The 18355-nt window shown below is 51.8% G+C and overlaps 2 protein-coding genes across 2 annotated transcripts in view; one reads left to right on the forward strand and one right to left on the reverse strand.

Annotated features, from left to right (window-relative positions):
• The window catches only part of WDR62 (WD repeat domain 62), a 57751-nt gene extending 50913 nt beyond the window's left edge, over positions 1-6838 (forward strand). The window contains exons 22-32 of the mRNA XM_066242472.1: positions 730-948; positions 2692-2816; positions 3097-3200; positions 3568-3690; positions 3960-4094; positions 4376-4487; positions 4600-4741; positions 4822-4882; positions 5096-5719; positions 6275-6432; positions 6524-6838. Of these exons, the coding sequence (XP_066098569.1) occupies positions 730-948; positions 2692-2816; positions 3097-3200; positions 3568-3690; positions 3960-4094; positions 4376-4487; positions 4600-4741; positions 4822-4882; positions 5096-5719; positions 6275-6432; positions 6524-6787 (2067 nt within the window). The 3' untranslated portion in view covers positions 6788-6838. The remainder of the gene's footprint in view (positions 1-729; positions 949-2691; positions 2817-3096; positions 3201-3567; positions 3691-3959; positions 4095-4375; positions 4488-4599; positions 4742-4821; positions 4883-5095; positions 5720-6274; positions 6433-6523) is intronic.
• A 9570-nt stretch (positions 6839-16408) lies between these two features.
• Positions 16409-18334, reverse strand: POLR2I (RNA polymerase II subunit I). The gene is made up of 6 exons (XM_066244161.1): positions 17956-18334; positions 17823-17877; positions 17447-17520; positions 17291-17365; positions 16736-16787; positions 16409-16513 (listed from the first exon to the last, which is right to left on the reverse strand). Exons 1-6 carry the CDS (start codon positions 18012-18014, stop codon positions 16451-16453), a joined length of 378 nt encoding a protein of 125 aa, XP_066100258.1. The 5' UTR covers positions 18015-18334; the 3' UTR covers positions 16409-16450.
• Positions 18335-18355: the final 21 nt, after the last annotated feature.

Genomic DNA, 18355 nt, shown 5'->3' on the forward strand with positions numbered 1-18355 from the left:
AGTTGGTTAGAGCATTGTCCAGATACAAGGTTGTGGGTTCGATCACCCATTGGGCACATTCAAGAATCAGCCAATGAATACATAAAAAATGGAACAACAAATGGGTGTTTCTCTCTCTGTCTCCCTCTCTCCTTCCCTTCCTCTATAAAATCAATAAGAACTAGAAAAAGAAAAAGAAAACTGATGTGAAGTATGAGGGAGAGAGTAAGAGAGAGGAATGAAGGTTTGTGCAGGCTTTGAGGCCTGAGCACCTGGAAACAATAGCTGAGAGAGGAACGGCTTTAGGAAAAGCAGGTCTGGGAGCGCAGAGGTCAGTTTTCCACGTGTTCACTTTGAAATACCCACTAAGCATCTCTGTGGAGCTGTAGAGCAGTTGCATGGGCACTTCTGAAGTTTAAGAGCAAGGTTCAGGCTGGAGATAGATGTCTGAAAGTTTTTTACTTGTTTGTTTTAATTAATTTATTTATTTAGAGACAAACATGGATTTGTTCCAGTTATTTATGCATTCTTTGGTTGATTCCTGTATGTGTCCTGACAGGGGATCGGAACTACAACTGTGGTGTATTGGGTTGATGTTCTAACCAACTGAGCTACGTGGCTGGGGGTGGAATTTATTTCTGAGTAGTGTTTAAAGGCAAGAGACTAGATGAGGTCCGTGGTGCAATGTCCTGGCCCTCACTGGAGTTGGTGATCACTTGGCTGGCTGGCTGACCATCCCGTCACCCTCAGCTAGGTGATGACGATATGGTGGATGTCTCAGCTTTCCGCACCAAGCACAGCTACAAGCCACATGGCCGCTGGGCAGAGCGGGCTGACCAGGAGCCCCTCAAGACCATCCTGGATGTCCGTGACCTGGATTACCACTTTACCCCCATGAGCTTCAGCAGCCTGGAGAACTCCATTCTGGATTCAGTGGAGCCACAGCACCTGGAAGGCCTGTTGAGTGAGGTAAGGACCTCTTGGCTCAGCCTGGCTTGTAGCCCCTGAACCAGGGGCTCAGGATTTGGGGCCTCAGCACTCTCATTTGAAAATAGAGTTGACTTTCCCAGTCCAGTCCAGGGCCACAAGGGGATTACCTGGGATGGTAGGGGGCAGGAGGTGAGCCCCAGGCCTGGTGCAGAAAAAGACTTCCTAGGGCAGACCAGGAGGAATCTGGGAGGTGGGTCATTTTGAGGGGTTAAGAGCTTGGGCTCAAGAGCAGGTTGTGCCTAAGTGGGAGCCATTTGAACAGCTGGAGCCTGGCCCTCTTCCCAGCTGTGTGAATTAGAGCAAAGCTTGCCTCTCTGAGCTTCAGTTTTCAAAAATATGGTCATTAAAGCTTGACCTGTGGTGGCGCAGTGGATAGAACGTCAGCCTGGAATACTGAAGTTGCCGGTTTGAAACCCTGGGCTTGCCTGGTCAAGGCACATATGAATGCTTCTCACTCCCTCTCTCTCCCCTCTCTAAAATAATTCAATAAAATCTTTAGAATCTTTTTTTTTTTTAATCATGTAAAAAAATGCCTGACCAGGTGGTGGCATAGTGGATAGAGTGTCGGACTGGGATGCAGAGGACCCAAGTTCAAAACCCTAAGGTCGCCGGCTTGAGCACGGGGTCACTTGGTCTGCTGTAGCCCCCCCCACACATACCTGGTCAAGGCACATATGAGAAAGCAATCAATGAACAACTAAGGTGTCGCAATGAAAAACTGATGATGCTTCTCATCTCTCTACGTTCCTGTCTGTCTGTCCCTGTCTATCCCTCTCTCTCTCTCTCTCTCCCTGTAAAAAAAATAAAAATAAAAAAAATACCCTCAGAGGCTAAGAACAGGGCCTGAGTACTCTTAGAGGTGCTAAAGCAATTTTAGCTCTTATTATTTTCCAAATAAAATTCTTCTGTATTCTACTATATATGTTGTTGTTTTTTTTGACAAAGTCAGAGAGAGGGACAGATAGGAAGGGAGAAAGATGAGAAGCATCAATTCTTCGTTGCAACATCTAAGTTGTTTGTTGATTGCAGGTTCATTTTTGCTTTCTCATATGTGCCTTGACTGGGGGCTATAGCAGAGCAAGTGACCCCTTGCTCAAGCCAGTGACCCTGCGCTCAAGCTGGTGAGCCCGTGCTTAAGCCAAATGAGTTCTTGCTCAAGCTGGCGACCTCGGGGTTTCAAACCTGGATCCTCCACGTCCCAGTCCAATGCTCTATTCACTGCACCACCGCCTGGTCAGGCTTTCTTTCTTTTTTTTTTTAATGGCATAATATATATGCAGTTATGTGTATAAATCTTAGGTAAATGGCTTGATGAATTGTTACCTATGAAGATGTACCACCCAGGGAAAAATATAGACCATTTTCTACCCCCAGGAAGCCCTCTGTGCCCCTCCCAGTCAGTACTTCCATCCAAGGTAACCAGCATTCTTGCCTCTCTCGTCATGGGCTGGTTTGCTTGTTCTTGAGTTTCATATGAATGGACTCTAGAGGGCTGGGGCCATACCTATTCCTGGTTTGTGGAGGAGCTGATGATAGTGCAGCTGAGCGCAGAGTGAGCTCATGGTGAGCAGAGGGCTGGGCCCAGGCCCTGGTGCACAGTGTACATCCAACGGGGGCTGCCATTATTTCCCAGCATCTTTACTATAAATATAATACTTAGAAACTTGCAAGGATCCTGGTTGCCACGGCTGCCTCAGGTGGCTGTGCCTTTTCACCTCACAGTCTGAGAATCCGCAGGAAGATGGTTGTAGGAATCCCTCCTTCCTGCCCCTGCAGAGGGAGTCCTCTGAAGCCAGAGAGGTCATCATCTCCCTGGAGGCGGAGGTGACCATCCCAGGGACAAAGAGGTGGGTGTCCTTTGTCCCAACAGGAGCCTTAGTTGGAGAAAGCGTCCTGCGCATTGATAGGCACACTCTGGAAGAGCTGTTCTCCCGGTGGGCTGGGTTGGAAGGGGTATGGTCCAGATGGCAGGGGCTTCCAGGGGAAGGGAGCCTTTGGAGGAGGCAGGAGAGGCAAGGTAGTGCTCCCGAGAGGAGCAGGGTGCAGGTGCCTCCGGGCTCTGGGTAGGGCCAGTTGTTTACTAACTAATATGCTATTTCCTCACCCCTGCCCCTATTGGCACTGCAGCAGTTACGGCTGGAAGGAGGTGGAGGGGGAGCCTAGAGACCAGCAAGGTGACCCTTATTTCAGGGTCTCCTCCACAGGCTCGAAGAATCAGAGCAAACTTGAGGGTGAGTGAGGGCCAGGCAAGGGCCCTGCCATAGTCTCTTCATTCAGCTAGGCCCCTTTCCGGGCACTGATGATGACCTTGACCCAGTCTTCCTGAAACTCAAGCGTCTGTTGCAGAAGACAGACAGAGCCTTGGATGTTACCTGAGAACTCTGGAGCCCAACTACCCGCTGATGGGAGCCCAGCTCCACCACTCCCTCCAAGTGTAACCTTGTTGGTCCATAAAAATAGGGGGTGGGTATTATTATCCCCGTTATCCAGATGGGGAAACTGAAGCCCAGAGAAACTGAGCCACTTACCTGACTCACTCAAAAAGGGCCTGGCTTTGGCCTTCTGACTCCCTCCCTCATCCCCTCTCTGCTCTTTTAGATTCAGGGGATTCAGAGGCCTACTTAGAGTGTACCTTCGCCACCGTCCATTCCTCCCCTCCACAGCGGGATCCAGACCCAGACCCTGACCCTCAGTTTGACATGACAGTGACCGCCATACCAGGTAAGCAGGGGCAGATATGAGGGGGCAGTGCATGGGCCTGGTTTAAGGGGAGGCCATGATACATAAACACCGGTCCCACATCAGCCCTGCACTTGGCGCCCACCGAGCCTCTCTTGGAAGCCAGAGCCATTAGTCTTTGCTCCTCAGTCTGGTGGCAACAGGGTGTATGCTGGGTAAGTCCAGCTTTCTCCATTGTTAAATGCCTGGTGTCTGCCATGACTCCTGGTGTTAAAGGTTCTTCCCTGCCCGTCCCCTTTGTCTTTCCACAGAATGTCCTGGACCTGCAGATGAGTTGTCCCACCCTGAGGTGCCAGGCATATCGAATGGCACCCTGCCCCAAACCCCCGAGCAAGAGAAGTTTCTCCACCACCACTTTGAGACACTTACTGACATGCACCCTAAGGGTAGGGCCCTCTTCCCTCAGTCCTCCTTGAGCAGGCTGTCCAGTGCTAGGCAATGTGGACCTCTCTGGGTTAGGCCTTTCCCCAGCAGGGCTGCTGAGGGGCGTGGGGGGGCATATGTTTTATCTTAAGGACTGAATTGAAGTTTCCTCTTCCTGCTCCAGTTGTTCTGTGTTGTCTTAATGGGGGTTTCTGAGGATCTGCCTGCTACTCTGCGGGTCTGCGCACACCTAGGACTGGTTGGCTGGAAGGATTCTGAGATCTCCCTTGGCATCTTCCCCCAGAGCTCTTTCACAGATCCCTAAGAGATGTGACGGCCTCTGAGGATGAGGACTTTTTAAACCCCCGCTTAAGCATCTCCGCCCAGTTCCTCTCACGCCTCCAGAAGACATCCAGGTAGGAGCTGGTAAACTGGTGAATTGTCCAGCCTTCTTTACTCCCCCAGGGTGGGCTCTGTCCTCTCAGGCACCCCCAGGGCCAACACAACTGACTGGTTTCCTCCCCATAGGTTCAATCACGCCTTCCCTTCCCGGCTGCCCCTGCACCTCACAAAGTCCCCCGAGGTCAAACTCCTAGACTTCCGCGGGAACCAGCCCAAAGTAGAGCCCCTGAGAGAAGCTACTGGCTATGCCTTCCCAGGCAGGACCAGTGTGAGTGTTTGGGCCACTTCTTCAGGACTTGGGGCTGGGAGCCAGGAGCCTTCGTCCTCACCTCAGGGCTGTGCTTGCAGGTCTTCTCTGGAGGGAGGGCCAAGGAGCCCCTTGGCAACCTGGAGGCCTGGTGCCCACTGAGTGAGTATCTCCATCCCTAGAAAATAGCCTTGGACTTTTCAGCAAATGGCCCTTGGTGTCCAGCTAAAGCATGGGTAGGGATGGGCAGGGTCCCCTCAGACCCTGCAGCCACTCTGTAGTGGGCCCTGTCTTTTAGCTCTATGGCTGGGGTGTGAGAATGAACTGGCTGCTTCCTTTACAACCCCCTGCCTTCCCATGTCCCCCCCTCCTCAGTGCTGCCCACAGACAGGAAGCCTCTGACACCCACAGCCCTACCCACTCCAGGCCTCCATATCCCCTCCACCTGCTTCTACGTGGAGGCCACTGCCAGCTCCTGTGCCAAGATGTCACGCAGCATCTCCCTTAAGGACAGTGAGGACCCTGTCCTGGCTGAGTTGAGCAGGCCCCTCTGCAGGCCCTTATCCATGGGGGAGCTGGCCTCCCTGGGCCAGAAGCCTCAGGTCATCGCCACTGCAGCAGCACCCAGTTCTGACAGCGAGGGCCAGGAGCCTGCCCTGCTCTCCTGGGACAACCATGCAGCCCGGGCCAGCCTCAGACCGACCCTGTCAAGCGTCTGTGATGGAATCCTACTGTCCCCAACTCCACTTGAGCCATCTACTGCTTGTGCCTGGTCCCAGGAACCTGTGGCCACCCAGTCCGATGGCACAGTCACAACAGCTAGCTTCCCGTCTCCCAGCCCTGCACATGTGAGCTCCCTGAGGCTTCACAACTCCACCTTTCTCCCGAGGCTTCTGACCCCTAAGCCCCTTAACACCCCTGCCCAACTGGACAGCTCTCCACTTCCCAAGGCCAAGCCTGGGGTCCCTGGCATCACCTCCCGCCTGGAGCTTACCCCTGGTGAGTGTCACCCATGGGATAAGGGATTGATTGTCTCCTAAGTTCATCCCATGTAAGCTCAGCTTCAGAGGTGGGCACTTGACCTGGCCACAGGCTGAACCATTCATACATTCATTTACTGAACTATTTAGTGAGCACTTCGTATATGTTGGGCTTTTTGATCTAGGCCCTGAGGACATGGATGGGATGTGGTGGTAAACAGGACTACAGAGAATTAACACCTTAATTAGGGAAGATGCCCAAACTAAATCTATGAGGAAAGTGTTAAGTTTATCATGAAATGATATGTGATAAGGAGAGAAATAAGAGAAAGGGTTTAGGGAGTGAGAAGTTGGAGTAGCGGTTACAGTTTTAAACAGGATGATGAGAAAAGGCTTCAGAGCAGGTGGTATTTGAGCAGAGACCTGCAGGAGGGGAGGGAAGGGAGCCTTGGGGACCGAAGAAAGTATTCCAGGCAGAGGAACAATAGTTGGGATTGGCCCAGCCACTCTGGCCTCTCTTCGATAATCTAGAAAGTAAGAGATGTCTTTCTCATTCCCTTACCTCTACCCCTAGATGCATCCCGTGTGGTCTGGGACAGCCCTGGACACTGGGGGGAGACCAGGGTGCCAGCCAGAGTCCTGTCCTCAGCTCCCCTTGAGCTGAGCAGTGTGGGGACCATTGTGTACAAACTGCAGACTGCCTTCCAAGAAGCCCTGGACCTTTACCACCTGGTGAGCCAAGCCCCAGGGTTGGGGAAAGGGCTGAGGGGTGCCCCGGGACTGCCTGGACTGGTGCTTGCTAACAAGGTTGGCACCATTGCAGATGATGGCCAGTGACCAGTTGAGTACCAGGCTGCTGCAGGCACGGGCTGAGCTGGCCTCCACCTTCCTTTGGATCCACAGCCAGTTAGAGGCCAGCAACTGGCTGGTTGAAAGTGATGTGGCCCCAGCCCAGGCCCTGTCCAGCCAAGGTCCTCCCTCCCCACCTACATTGTGCCCCCTGGCCAACCCAGATTTGCGTGTCCTGCTGGAACACTACTCGGAGCTGCTGGTGCAGGCCGTGCGGAGGAAGGCACAGGGGGACTAAGGGCCAGCAGCTCTGCCATCTTCTGATAAAATATGTATTTTAAGCAAATAAACTGACAACTTGAAGGAATGGTTCCTGGTGCCTATCCTAGCATATCTACAAAGTCCCCTTCAGGTGTGTGCAGGGGCGGAGGGTGGAGAGCAATGTTCTGGTGGACCAGCCTAGGAAACTCTCATAAGCCCCTATGCTAGCTAGATCCTGCTCTCAGAATTTGTCAATGGGAACAACATTCCCAAGAAGTTTGTGATCTGCAGTAATGATGATCCCAGCACCTGGTTCCCGTGCCTTACACAGCCCACCAAGCTGCTGAGGGATCACGTGTGGTCCTTGCCCTTGGAAGGGCCAGTCCTTCCCCAGCCGCTTCTGATGCCCAAGAACCCACTGGAGCTGCTTCGATCACCATGTGCCAGACCCTGACCACCAGTACAACACTGGCCCCTGGGCCGGTCCATGCTGGATCCTGTGAGGTCCAGGCTTTTGTCCCCATCTGCAGCAGGGTAACTTGAGGAGAGATAAACAGGCTTATCCACTGGACAATCCAGACAGCATGCCCAGGCCACCCAGCAGCTGGACAGTAATTCCCAGCAAGGAGGACTGTCCAGTCTCAACATTCCATGAGCTCCCAGCACTGATCACAGCTTCCCCATGCAGCAAGTATCTGGCCTTGTAGCATGTCTGCTAAGAGGCCCTCTCTTGTGACCACAGAGCCCACCCTATCCCAGGTGTATAAAAAGGGAGCGAGCAGGGGCCGGGCACTCTCCTAAATACAGTCCTACCATGGGGACTGCTGTGGTCTAAGCCCCTACTTGCAGCGAGTTCCTTCCCACTCTGATGGTCATGGCCCACCAGAAACAGGCTCAGAGAGACCCAGGGTCCTATAGAGCTGCGACCCAAACCTAGGCTTGCCTGGTGGTAGAGCCAGACCCTTCTACAAGAGGACATGGCCCTCTCTCCTGCCTCCATAAACACTGTCACATCAGAAGCAATCATGTGGTTTTAAAAATAAATCCTGCTGGTGCCCAGTGCCTATCACTGTTCTACATTTTAGAGGTGGACGAGGAACAGGACAAGCAAACTATATCAGCCCTTGTAGCATTCACTTTCTAGAGAGTAAAACAGAAATGAAAACAACTGTAGCCTGACCAGGTGGTGGCACAGTGGGTAGAACGTCGAACTGGACGCAGAGGACCCAGGTTTGGAATCCTGAGGTTGCCGGCTTGAGCTCAGGCTCATCCAGCTTGAGCACAAGGTCACTGGCTTGAGCATGGGATCACAGACATGACCCCATGGTCGCTGGCTTGAGCCCAAAGGTAGCTGGCTGGAAGCCCAAGGTCACTGGCTTAAGCAAAAGGTCACTGGCTCAGCTGTAGGCCCCCGCCCCCCATCAAGGCACATATAAGAGAGCAATCAATGTACAACTAAGGAGCCACAATGAGGAATTGATGCTTCTTACCTCTCTCCCTTCCTGTCTGTGCCTATCTGTCCCTCTCTCTGTCTCTCTCACTGTCTCTATCACAAAAAAATAAAAATAGAATAAAGTAAAACAACTGTATTACTAGTTAAACTGAGAATTCACTGTGCTGGTTGAAGTGTCAGGTAAAGCCTTTCTGAGGTGACATTTGAGTTAAGGCTTGATAAGAGGGCATAGGCCACATGGACATCTCAGGAAAGTATCCAGGCGGACAGAACAACCAGTGCAAAGGTCCCATGAGGGGACCAAAGGTACATATAAGGAATAGCAACAAAGCCAGGACGGCCATAATAGAGTGAGCTTGGGGAGAGACAGTGGGAGGAAGAATGAGATTGCACTGGGCAGGGCTTTGTTGTTTCACATTTAAATCCAAGAAACATTCACAACACAATTTTCTCCTAAATAAAGCCCCTGATATTTGTGTTTGGGGTGATGCTCAATCTTGTTTATTTTTCAAAGCTCCCTCTCCCTGCCTTAGTGAGCCCGGGTGGTCCAGGGCTCATGATTGGGGGCACCACCTGTGCCAGGACACTTCTTGCCCAGGTCCACAGGCCACCCACTCTCCTTGTTCTTGCCTAGTTTGGCCATAGTCACTTAAAATCCCTGAGGCAGGCTCTGGCCGGTTGGCTCAGCGGTAGAGCGTCGGCCTGGCTTGCGGGGGACCCGGGTTCGATTCCCGGCCAAGGCACATAGGAGAAGCGCCCATTTGCTTCTCCACCCCCCCCCCTTCCTCTCTGTCTCTCTCTTCCCCTCCCGCAGCCAAGGCTCCATTGGAGCTAAGATGGCCGGGGTGCTGGGGATGGCTCTTTGGCCTCTGCCCCAGGCGCTAGAGTGGCTCTGGTCCCGGCAGAGCGACGCCCCGGAGGGCAGAGCGTAGCCCCCTGGTGGGCAGAGTGTCGCCCCCTGGTGGGCGTGCCGGGTGGATCCCGGTCGGGCGCATGCGGGAGTCTGTCTGTCTGTCTCTCCCCGTTTCCAACTTCAGAAAGGTGCAAAAAAAAAAAAAAAAAAAAGATCCTTGAGGCAAAGTTTGGCATCTAGGCCGCTGGACACCCAGGGGACCAACCTGAGGCACTGGCCCTCATGAAATTTCCCCTTTCTCCCACCCTGTGTTACAGTTAAGCCACTCCAAATAGCAAACAGCTGACTTGTGGGGGTGCATGCTGTAGGGACATTTCTTACTCTTGATTATGTTTCTGCTGTATCCCTTTCTATGAGCCTGAGTTTCACCCTCCAGCTTAGGCCCTCACAGTTGTAACGTGTCCGCCATGCACTCAGCAGAGCATGCCTCCCAACCAGGAGTAAAGGCATGAAGCAGGGCAGCTCCAAGGTAATCGGGGAAATTGCAGAGCCTTCCTAGGTGCCTTTCCCTCCAGAGCAGCCACGGGCAATGGGCATAGAAGTCGCTTTGATTTGCTTGGACCAACCATTCTCTCCTGTCCTGGACATACTGCTTAAACAAAATTGGATTCTCAGCACAAAAGGAGGTGGGCTGGTGGTTCAGGAGAATCTAATGAGTCTGCCACTCTCCACTTCCTAATGCCAAGCTCTTCAGCCCTACAAGGCCCAGATTTTCTCTTGAACAGACCAGCTGGTTAAGAAACCACTGCTGATGCATGTGTGTGCAGGTAGTTTATGGACCAGCGGGACCTCAGCGGGAAGAGGAGAGCATGTTCACATGGGATATTTCAGAACGTTTACTGAAGGAGTAATTTGCAAAGGAGTGGGCAGGGAAGAGGGAAACCCCAGCACCTCAGACCTGGTACCAGCAGGGGGCTGTCACCCCCATCCTAGATCACAAAGCACAGGGAGTGAAGTGAAACCAGAAGGGCAGATCTTGGAGAGAAGGTTGTTCTGAGGGGACTCGTGTCCCTGGTAACCCCACATGGATGGAGTTTGGGGAACCCCTTCCCACATCTGCAGGGCTCCCCACTGTCCATGCCCTCCTGGAAGCCAGAAGGCCCAGGCGCACAGATCACGCTGTCCACCCAGGTCAGCCTCCCACAGCACAGAACAGGGCGCAAAGGGAGCCTGGGCGCAAATAAAGACACCAAACCGCAGATTTATTTCCTGTGTTTTCAGCAACAACATGGGAATCAGTTGCCCCAAGAGACACGTGTTGGGCATGAAAACCTGGGTACTGAACAGAAGCAGGATGGCTCCCCATTCACCAGCTCCTTCTTTGGGCAACCTGGCCCCTGCACTCCACATCAGACAGCTCCTAGATACTGGGCTTCCCGACCTGTGCCAGGCATACCAGTCAAGGCTGCACGAAATCCAACAAAACTGTGGGGTGGTAACACTTAAAACTCCATTTTGCCTTGGCTGGATAGCTCCATTGATTGGAGCACCAGCCCAGAGCACAGAGGTTGCCGGTTTGATTCCTGGTCAAGGCACATACAGGACCAGATCAATGTTCCTGTCTCTCTCTTCCCCCCACACCCTTCCTCTCTGGCTAAAAATCAATCAATAAATTTTATTATTTTTTTTAAAAGAACATTTTACAGACGGGTCAGTTGAAACTCGGGCGCTTGCCTAGCCACCCGACTCCTCAAGACTTCCTAACAACCCCTCCGTTTATACGTCTGCTGCATGTCAGATCCCGGGCTCGGCATTTCCCCACAGGATCTGCAGGGATCTTCAACACAAACTGGAGATGGGGAAACTCATTAGTTCCATTTTCCAGATGAAGAAACAGGCTCAGCAAGAAGTGACTTGACCCAAGAGATAAAAGTGGCAAAGCTCTGGGCAGCAGACTCTCAGTGCCGCCTCTCTTGCTTCCACAAATGAATCGGCAGGACTGACTCTAGGGAACGTGCAGAAATGAATAAATATTGCTTCTTTCACCACCAAGCCTTTGTAAGACTGTTGCCTCGGCCTGGAACACTTCCCTTTCAGCCCTAAACCTCTTCATCCTTCAGGGTTCATACCCAGGAAGTTGTCTGGCAATCCTTAGGCTGGATCAGGAACTCCTCTCTCCCCAACCTCGGGACGCCCCGTGTTCTCCCACGGCTTGGATCACTCCGCCTGTGCTTGCCCCATCATGTCTTGGTCATTCTGAGCATTCACTGGTGTGTCTCCCCCACAGACTGAACCGTGTGTTTGTTTTCAGTGCTGAGCTAGATCTGTTCTATACTTGGAACTCAGAGAATTGTTGGGTCAATAAATGAGAGAAAGTAACTGCATGAGGAATGTTCCAAATCCTTAACCCCTGGTTAAGAGGCCAATGACCAGTCTAGAACACAGCCAGGCCAGGGTGCTGAGGTAAGGGCCTCAGAGCCCCTGGCTATGTTTCTGGAAGGTGGGATAGTGGGGGGGGACGTGTCTCAGGCAGTCACTCACTGGACTAAGTAAGTCAGGCACTCACTAGGAGCTGGACTATTAAAGCAGTATTTTAATGCTGGCCACACCTAACTGTATGCTCTGGCTAAAAATCAGTTCTGGGCTGATCTGAGGATCAGATCATCTGAGGATCAGAGAGGTGGAGCTTCCTGACTGAAGATGCACAGTCTGGATTCTCACTGTTCTTACCTATTAGACACTGCTGTCCTTCCATTCCCTGGAGCAAGCATTCACAGTCACCGCCTTCCCTAATTCCTTAGGCAGCTGCTATGATTTGAATAACCAAGCAGGATGTTGGATGCCCAATAGTGACTGATTTGCCTGACATAGTCCCTTGGGTCCTTGGCCCTGCTGGTAAGATGGGAAGACACTCAAAACCACTGGGGCTTTTGTTTCCTCTTCCTACCCACAAGAGCTGCCGAGGCTGTAGTCTTGCCCTTGTTTGACCTCCTTGGGGGTCCTAGCACTTGTTGGCCCCTTAGGAATCTGTCATAGAAGCAGGAAGAATGGTGGCCCCCAAGGCAGAGGTAGTAAGTGGGGCCAACTAAGTCTATTCCCTGGGCCTATCATGAAATTTTCCCTGAAGGAATGAGGCTCCTTCATGGCTGCCCCCTCCCTTTCCACCTCTGATAGTCTTTCTGAGGCTGAGATCTTACCACAGGTAGCTGAGGCAGTGTGTGTGTGTGTGTGTGTGTGTGTGACCATCTTACCATTCCCAGAGGTGATGCCCTATGCCTTTCTGGTCAGGAATAGGCATTTGCAACCACCTGATTGGGGCCACCTGCCTGACCAGCTCCAGGGAGACACCTGTGTCTTAGCTAGGACTGTCACTAAGCCTGGAGGTGAGAGGTAGGGGGGCAGGGGAGACACAAAGCATCACCCTCTGGTTTTTCTTCTCAGATTGCAGCAGCCTGGCATACCAATCTTCCGGCCTTGCGGAATCCTGGGCAGTGGTGAGTCCACGGGTGGCCCACGAGATCCTGTTCCGTTTCACTTCTGTCCACTCTTAGCCTCAGCAAAACCTGACTGTCCCTTTTCCCAAACCCATTGCACCTGTCTCTCCAGTCTCAGGACCTTTTTACCCATTGTTCTCTCTTCTGGGAATGCCTTTCCTTTTTTAGTAGTGAGCCATTAGGCCTCATCCCAAGCACCATTTCCCCAGGGTTGGCAGCCACAGCTCCTACCCTTTGGGATCTCTCTGTTCCATGGGGCAGAACAGGATTCAAGCCAACAAGTGGACGATTTGCTTTGTCAGAGGATCAGACAAGGTGACAGAAGCAGGGTGCGGATGGGGATGAGCTTGAGACCTTTCAGAAGGGATATTCTGTGCATGCACTGGGAGGATAGCACTAGCCAAATGTAAGTGTGCTCAAGATTATTTCAGTATTTTTTTAATTAATTAATTAATTTATTTATTTTTTACAGAAACAGAGAGTGAGTCAGAGAGAGGGATAGACAGGGACAGACAGACAGGAACAGAGAGAGATGAGAAGCATCAATCATTAGTTTTTCATTGCGTGTTGCCACACCTTAGTTGTTCATTGATTGCTTTCTCATATGTGCCTTGACCGTGGGCCTTCAGCAGAACGAGTAACCCCTCGCTGGAGCCAGCGACCTTGGGTTCAAGCTGGTGGGCTTTTGCTCAAACCAGATGAGCCCGCGCTCAAGCTGGCGACCTCGGGGTCTCGAGCCTGGGTCCTCTGCATCTCAGTCCGACGCTCTATCCACTGCGCCACTGCCTGGTCAGGCTATTTCAGAATTGAGAACCAGGAACTGTTCTAGACCATGAGTATTTAGCAGGAGTGACAAAAATTCCTTTCTTCCTGGAGTTTATAATCTGGTGGCGGCTGCAGGTATAGACAAAATTAGGAAAATATATATTATGTTTGAAGATAGTTATGTGCTATGGAAAAATAAAATCAAGGTTAAGGGCCATGGGGCATGGTCAGGGAAGGCCTTGGAGAAAGGGTGGCATTTGCACACTGTGCAGATGGGGAACCAGAGGTGAGGGACTTTCGTGAGCTCCACTGAGACTGCTGAGGTGTTGGATTCTAAGAGGAACCAGAGAAGATTCTCCTGGTTGTGGAACCGGAGAATGTGTCAGGGCTTTGTGAGCTCTGAGTGAGTGAGAGGGAAGTGTTTTCCCTGTGTGTTGCTCATCAGGTGGTGCAAGACTTTAATAAAGGAATGGCCGGCCATTCTTTGGCTCCACTGTTTAACGTCTGCCCGAATTCAATGGGAACCTTCATGTGCATGGCCACAACAGCGGCAGCGGCTCCTGGCCATACACACACACAAATAGTCTCTGGCCTTCCCACATCTCCTTGATTGAGTTCTAGGCACTCCATTTGCTCCAGTGTGTGTGTGTGTGTGTGTGTGTGTGTGTGTGTGTCTCTAACTCCCATGTCATGTCCCTCCCATAGGCACTCCATTTGCTCCAGTGTGTGTGTGTGTGTGTGTGTGTACTCCATTTTCTCCAGTGTGTGTGTGTGTGTGTCTCTAACTCCCATGTCATGTCCCTCCCATGGCTGGTACAGGGCGTGTTGGTCACCACCCCCCAGGGATCCTGGGCTGCTTGGCTGCCCATTCTGCCCCAGGGCCTTCCTGTCGCAGGGCATGCTGACAAGACCCCAAGTGCCACAGCCCTCCATGATGCCATGTGAGCCACTGTTGTGGTAAGGGCTTTCATGACATCTTTGACCTCAAGTACCACACAAGGACTTCCACCAGTGAGCAGTGGCAAGGACATGGAGGGGTTGCTGGGCCTTGGATGGAAGGTGCCCTGGATGTGGAGTTTTCATCTATATTTGGAGGGCCAAGACTCAGCCATCAGGAGGCTTGGAACCCCACATATTTAAGCAAGTGGGTATAAGGTGGCACCAGGGTAGGGGGCCTGCTGAGGGGGCTGCAGAGTGACGACAGGTACAAAGTCATCCCTCGCCATATCACAGTTCACTTTTCGTGGTCTCACTGTATTGCAAATTTTTTAATTGTATATATCTAATTTTGTATTGAGGATCTTTCACTATATAGGTATTTTTATATATTTATTATTTTAATTATTTTTGTGGTAAAATAAGCATTTTGTAGCCTAAAAGATTGAAAACAGCCTGACCAGGCGGTGATTCAGTCGATAGAGCATGGGACTGGGATGCGGAAGGACCTAAGTTCGAGACTCCGAGGTCGCCAGCTTGAGCGCGGGCTCATGTGGCTTGAGCAAAAAAAAGCTCACCAGCTTGGACCCAAGGTCGCTGGCTCAAGCAAGGGGTTACTAGGTCTGCTGAAGGCCTGCGGTCAAGGCAAATATGAGAAAGCAATCAATAAACAACTAAAGTGTAACGAAAAACTGATGATCGGCCTGGCCAGGCAGTGGCACAGTGGATAGAGCGTCTGACTGAGATGCAGAAGGCCCAGGTTCGAGACCCTGAGGTTGCCAGCTTGAGCGCGGCTCATCTGGTTTGAGCAAAGCTCACCAGCTTGGACTCAAGGTCGCTGGCTCAAGCAAGGGGTTACTTGGTTTGCTGAAGGCCCGCAGTCAAGGCACATATGAGAAAGCAATCAATGAACAACTAAGGTGTCTCAATGAAAAACTAATGATTGATGCTTCTCATCTCTCCAGTTCCTGTCTGTCTGTCCCTCTCTATCCCTCTATCTCTCTCTCTGTCCCTGTAAAAAAATAATCATTTTTTAAAAATTGAAAATATAAAAAGTATATAAAAATATTGACATATTAGTATTCACTGCTGAGTACCCATACAGAATTCTATGTTGTTAAAATTATATAAGTTTAGCCTGACCAGGCGGTGGCACAGTGGATAGAGCGTCGGACTGGGATGCGGAAGACCCCAGGTTTGAGACCCCGAGGTCGCCAGCTTGAGCAAAAAAAAAAACTCATCTGGCTTGAGCAAAAAAGCTCACCAGCTTGAGCCCAAAGGTTACTGGCTCAAGCAAGGGGTTACTTGGTCTGCTGAAGGCCCGTGGTCAAGGCATGTCTGAGAGAGCAATCAATGAACAACTAAGGTGTCACAACGAAAAACTGATGATTGATGCTTCTCATCTGCCTCCGTTCCTGTCTATCCCTCTCTCTGTCCCTGTAAAAAAAAAAAAAAAAAAAAAAAAAAATTATAGAAGTTTAAGAGTGTAGAAAGTGTTTAAGAGCATAGGAAGTGTTTATAGTGTGGGAAAGGTTTATGAGTGTGGGGAGGGTTTACAAAGTCTTAAAATATATATAAATAATAAAATAAATATAAGGTCGCTACTTTGTGGATTCTCACCTATCACGGGGGGTTCTGGAAACTAACCCCTGCGATAGACAAGGCACCACTGTACTGGTTACAGGACTCAGGTTCCAGATTGAAAAGTGCAAGGGAAAGACAGCCCTCCTGGCCTCAGGGAAAGAAACATCCTGGTGGGGACGAGGACACAGGTACCTGGCCATGTTTCTGCTGAGGTTGTAGATGGTGGGATGGAGGCAGATCTCCAGAACTCGGAGTAGGATTGGGGGAATGCTCACAGAAGGCAAGGTGGGTTGGCTTTGTCCTGGAAGTTATTGCCCTCTCTGTTTCCCTCCCTCCGCCTATCTATGCAGGGATCCATCCACCCATTCTGCTGCAGAGCTTGTGGGAAAGCATTTACACTGTGCTACCCGCTTGACATGCTTCTTGCCAAAGGTGCACGGGCAGCCAGTCAGCTACTCTTACCATCAGCAGCATGAGAAACTGCAAGTGTGCGAGGACTGTGCCTTGTACCACGCTGCTTGAGGCTGTGCATCCACACGTTCGTACTCATGAAAGGCAAATAAACACAGGACGTACATGCAAAGAACAGAGCATTTATTATGCGTGGAGGGTGGGTCACTCGGTCCAGCGGTGGCCACAGTGTGGGGCTGTGCACACGTAGTACAAGCGCATGGCATCCTGGCAGAAAGGATGCATAGTTAGGAAGGGTCTGGATCCACAGGAGGGCGCAATATGGAACGTTCATCCAGCAGAGCCTCACCCCCAAAAAACACACAAGGGAGTCTTCCTACTGGTAAGGGTCCAGCTCAGGATGCCAGGGCAGGCTCCCCTCAGTACTGGTATCTCTTCCCAAGAAGGACCAAACCCAGGATATCCAAAAGCCCTCTTCTCACCACTCACCTCTGCACGGGCACTGTGCGATTGGAAGAACACCGCCTCCTTGTGGCCACACCTGAGGGGACAGTCAGCCACTCAGAACCAACCATACCCTTACCTTCCTTCTCCCTCTTCCACTCTTGCCCAAACTAGCCACTTTCCCTCCCCAATACCAACTGTGCGCTCACTTTTTTTTTTTTTTTTTTTTTTTTTTCTGAAACTGGAAACGGGGAGAGACAGTCAGACAGACTCCCGCATGCGCCGACCTGGATCCACCCAGCACGCCCATCAGGGGGCGACGCTCTGCCCACCAGGGGGCGATGCTCTGCCCCTCCTGGGCGTAGCTCTGTCGCGACCAGAGCCACTCCAGCGCCTGGGGCAGAGGCCAAGGAGCCATCCCCAGTGCCCAGGCCATCTTTGCTCCAATGGAGCCTCGCTGCGGGAGGGGAATAGAGACAGAGAGGAAGGAGAGGGGGAGGGGTGGAGAAGCAGATGGGCGCCTCTCCTGTGTGCCCTGGCCGGGAATCGAACACGGGACTTCTGCACGCCAGGCCGACCGGCCAGGGCTTGCGCGCTCACTTTTGACACGGGTGGTCCTCGGTCCGCGGCAACGTGGGATCCTGGGACACATCAGCGATGATCTGGGTCAGCTCGCTGAAGAAAAGGGTTTATAATTATGCTCTGATAGGGGCTCCCAAACCAACCCCGTCCCTAAACTCCGGTACTGCCACTTACTCCACTTCGTGCGTGATTTTGTTGACGTAGATACAGCTGTTGTCGGCTTCCTGCTGGTAATCACAATTGCGGCACTGCAGAAGAGTGAGTGTGGCAGGAAGGGGTTACCGAGAGATCCTCATGGGACTGGAAGGGAGGGTAGGGTCTTCCCGAGAGAGGATGATTAGGGGAGGGGATAGTCTCGAGGCTGGGATAATGGAGTGTATCAAGAACCACATTGGGAGTGGGAAAGACTGGGAAGTCGGGTTCACTTCGGAATAGAAGAGACTAGGACCAGTCGGGGCGAAACAGGGAGTAGGGTTCACGTGGCGGGGCTACGAAGGGACTGGACTGACCCATGGGGGTAAGACTCAGGAACCCGCGGGCTCGCGCTCACCGCGTAGAGCAGAATGCGATTCTCTTTGTCTTCCTTGGGGTAAAGCATGTTGTTACTGTGGGGAGGGGGAGGTCAGGGATCAGTCCTGGAGCCATTACTTGATCCCCTTCCACACCTGCTGCCCCGGCCTCACCATTCCTGGCAGAATCGAATACCCACGAAGCCCGGCTCGTAGGTACCGTCAGGTTCCATAGCGCAGCACTGCCCGCCAAGCCCTTTGCAGTTGCTCCACCTCACGACAGGTCGCGAGAAGGGTCAGGCTTAGTAGCTTCGCCAAAAGAGGGGCGGAGCTGCGCACAAGTACTGGCAGTTTGCGGCTTTGTGCTCGCTCTCTGCGCTGAGATTTCATTAATTACTTGCCTCAATCTGTTGATATCCTAAAGTAATTGGTCCCAACCTGTGAGCCTCGTTTTCCCAATTTATAGAATAGTATGGTACGAGAGCCAGGAACATGATTCGTCACGTAACTCGCAAAGCACTGAGCATAAAAAATACAGTAAACCACTGCTCCTTGCAGGCCGGAGGTGAGTGCA

The sequence above is a fragment of the Saccopteryx bilineata genome, chromosome 9, assembly GCF_036850765.1.
Source record: "Saccopteryx bilineata isolate mSacBil1 chromosome 9, mSacBil1_pri_phased_curated, whole genome shotgun sequence".
Taxonomy (NCBI): domain Eukaryota; kingdom Metazoa; phylum Chordata; class Mammalia; order Chiroptera; family Emballonuridae; genus Saccopteryx; species Saccopteryx bilineata.

Excerpts from the sequence above, each read along its gene's own strand:
- POLR2I (XM_066244161.1), bottom strand. The coding sequence starts at position 18,014 with ATGGAACCTGACGGTACCTACGAGCCGGGCTTCGTGGGTATTCGATTC. Across the intron at positions 17,878-17,955 it reads ATTCGATTCTGCCAGGAATG|TAACAACATGCTTTACCCCA; the intron begins GTGAGGCCGGGG and ends CCCTCCCCACAG. Across the intron at positions 16,788-17,290 it reads GAGGACCACCCGTGTCAAAA|GTGTGGCCACAAGGAGGCGG; the intron begins GTGAGCGCGCAA and ends CTGTCCCCTCAG.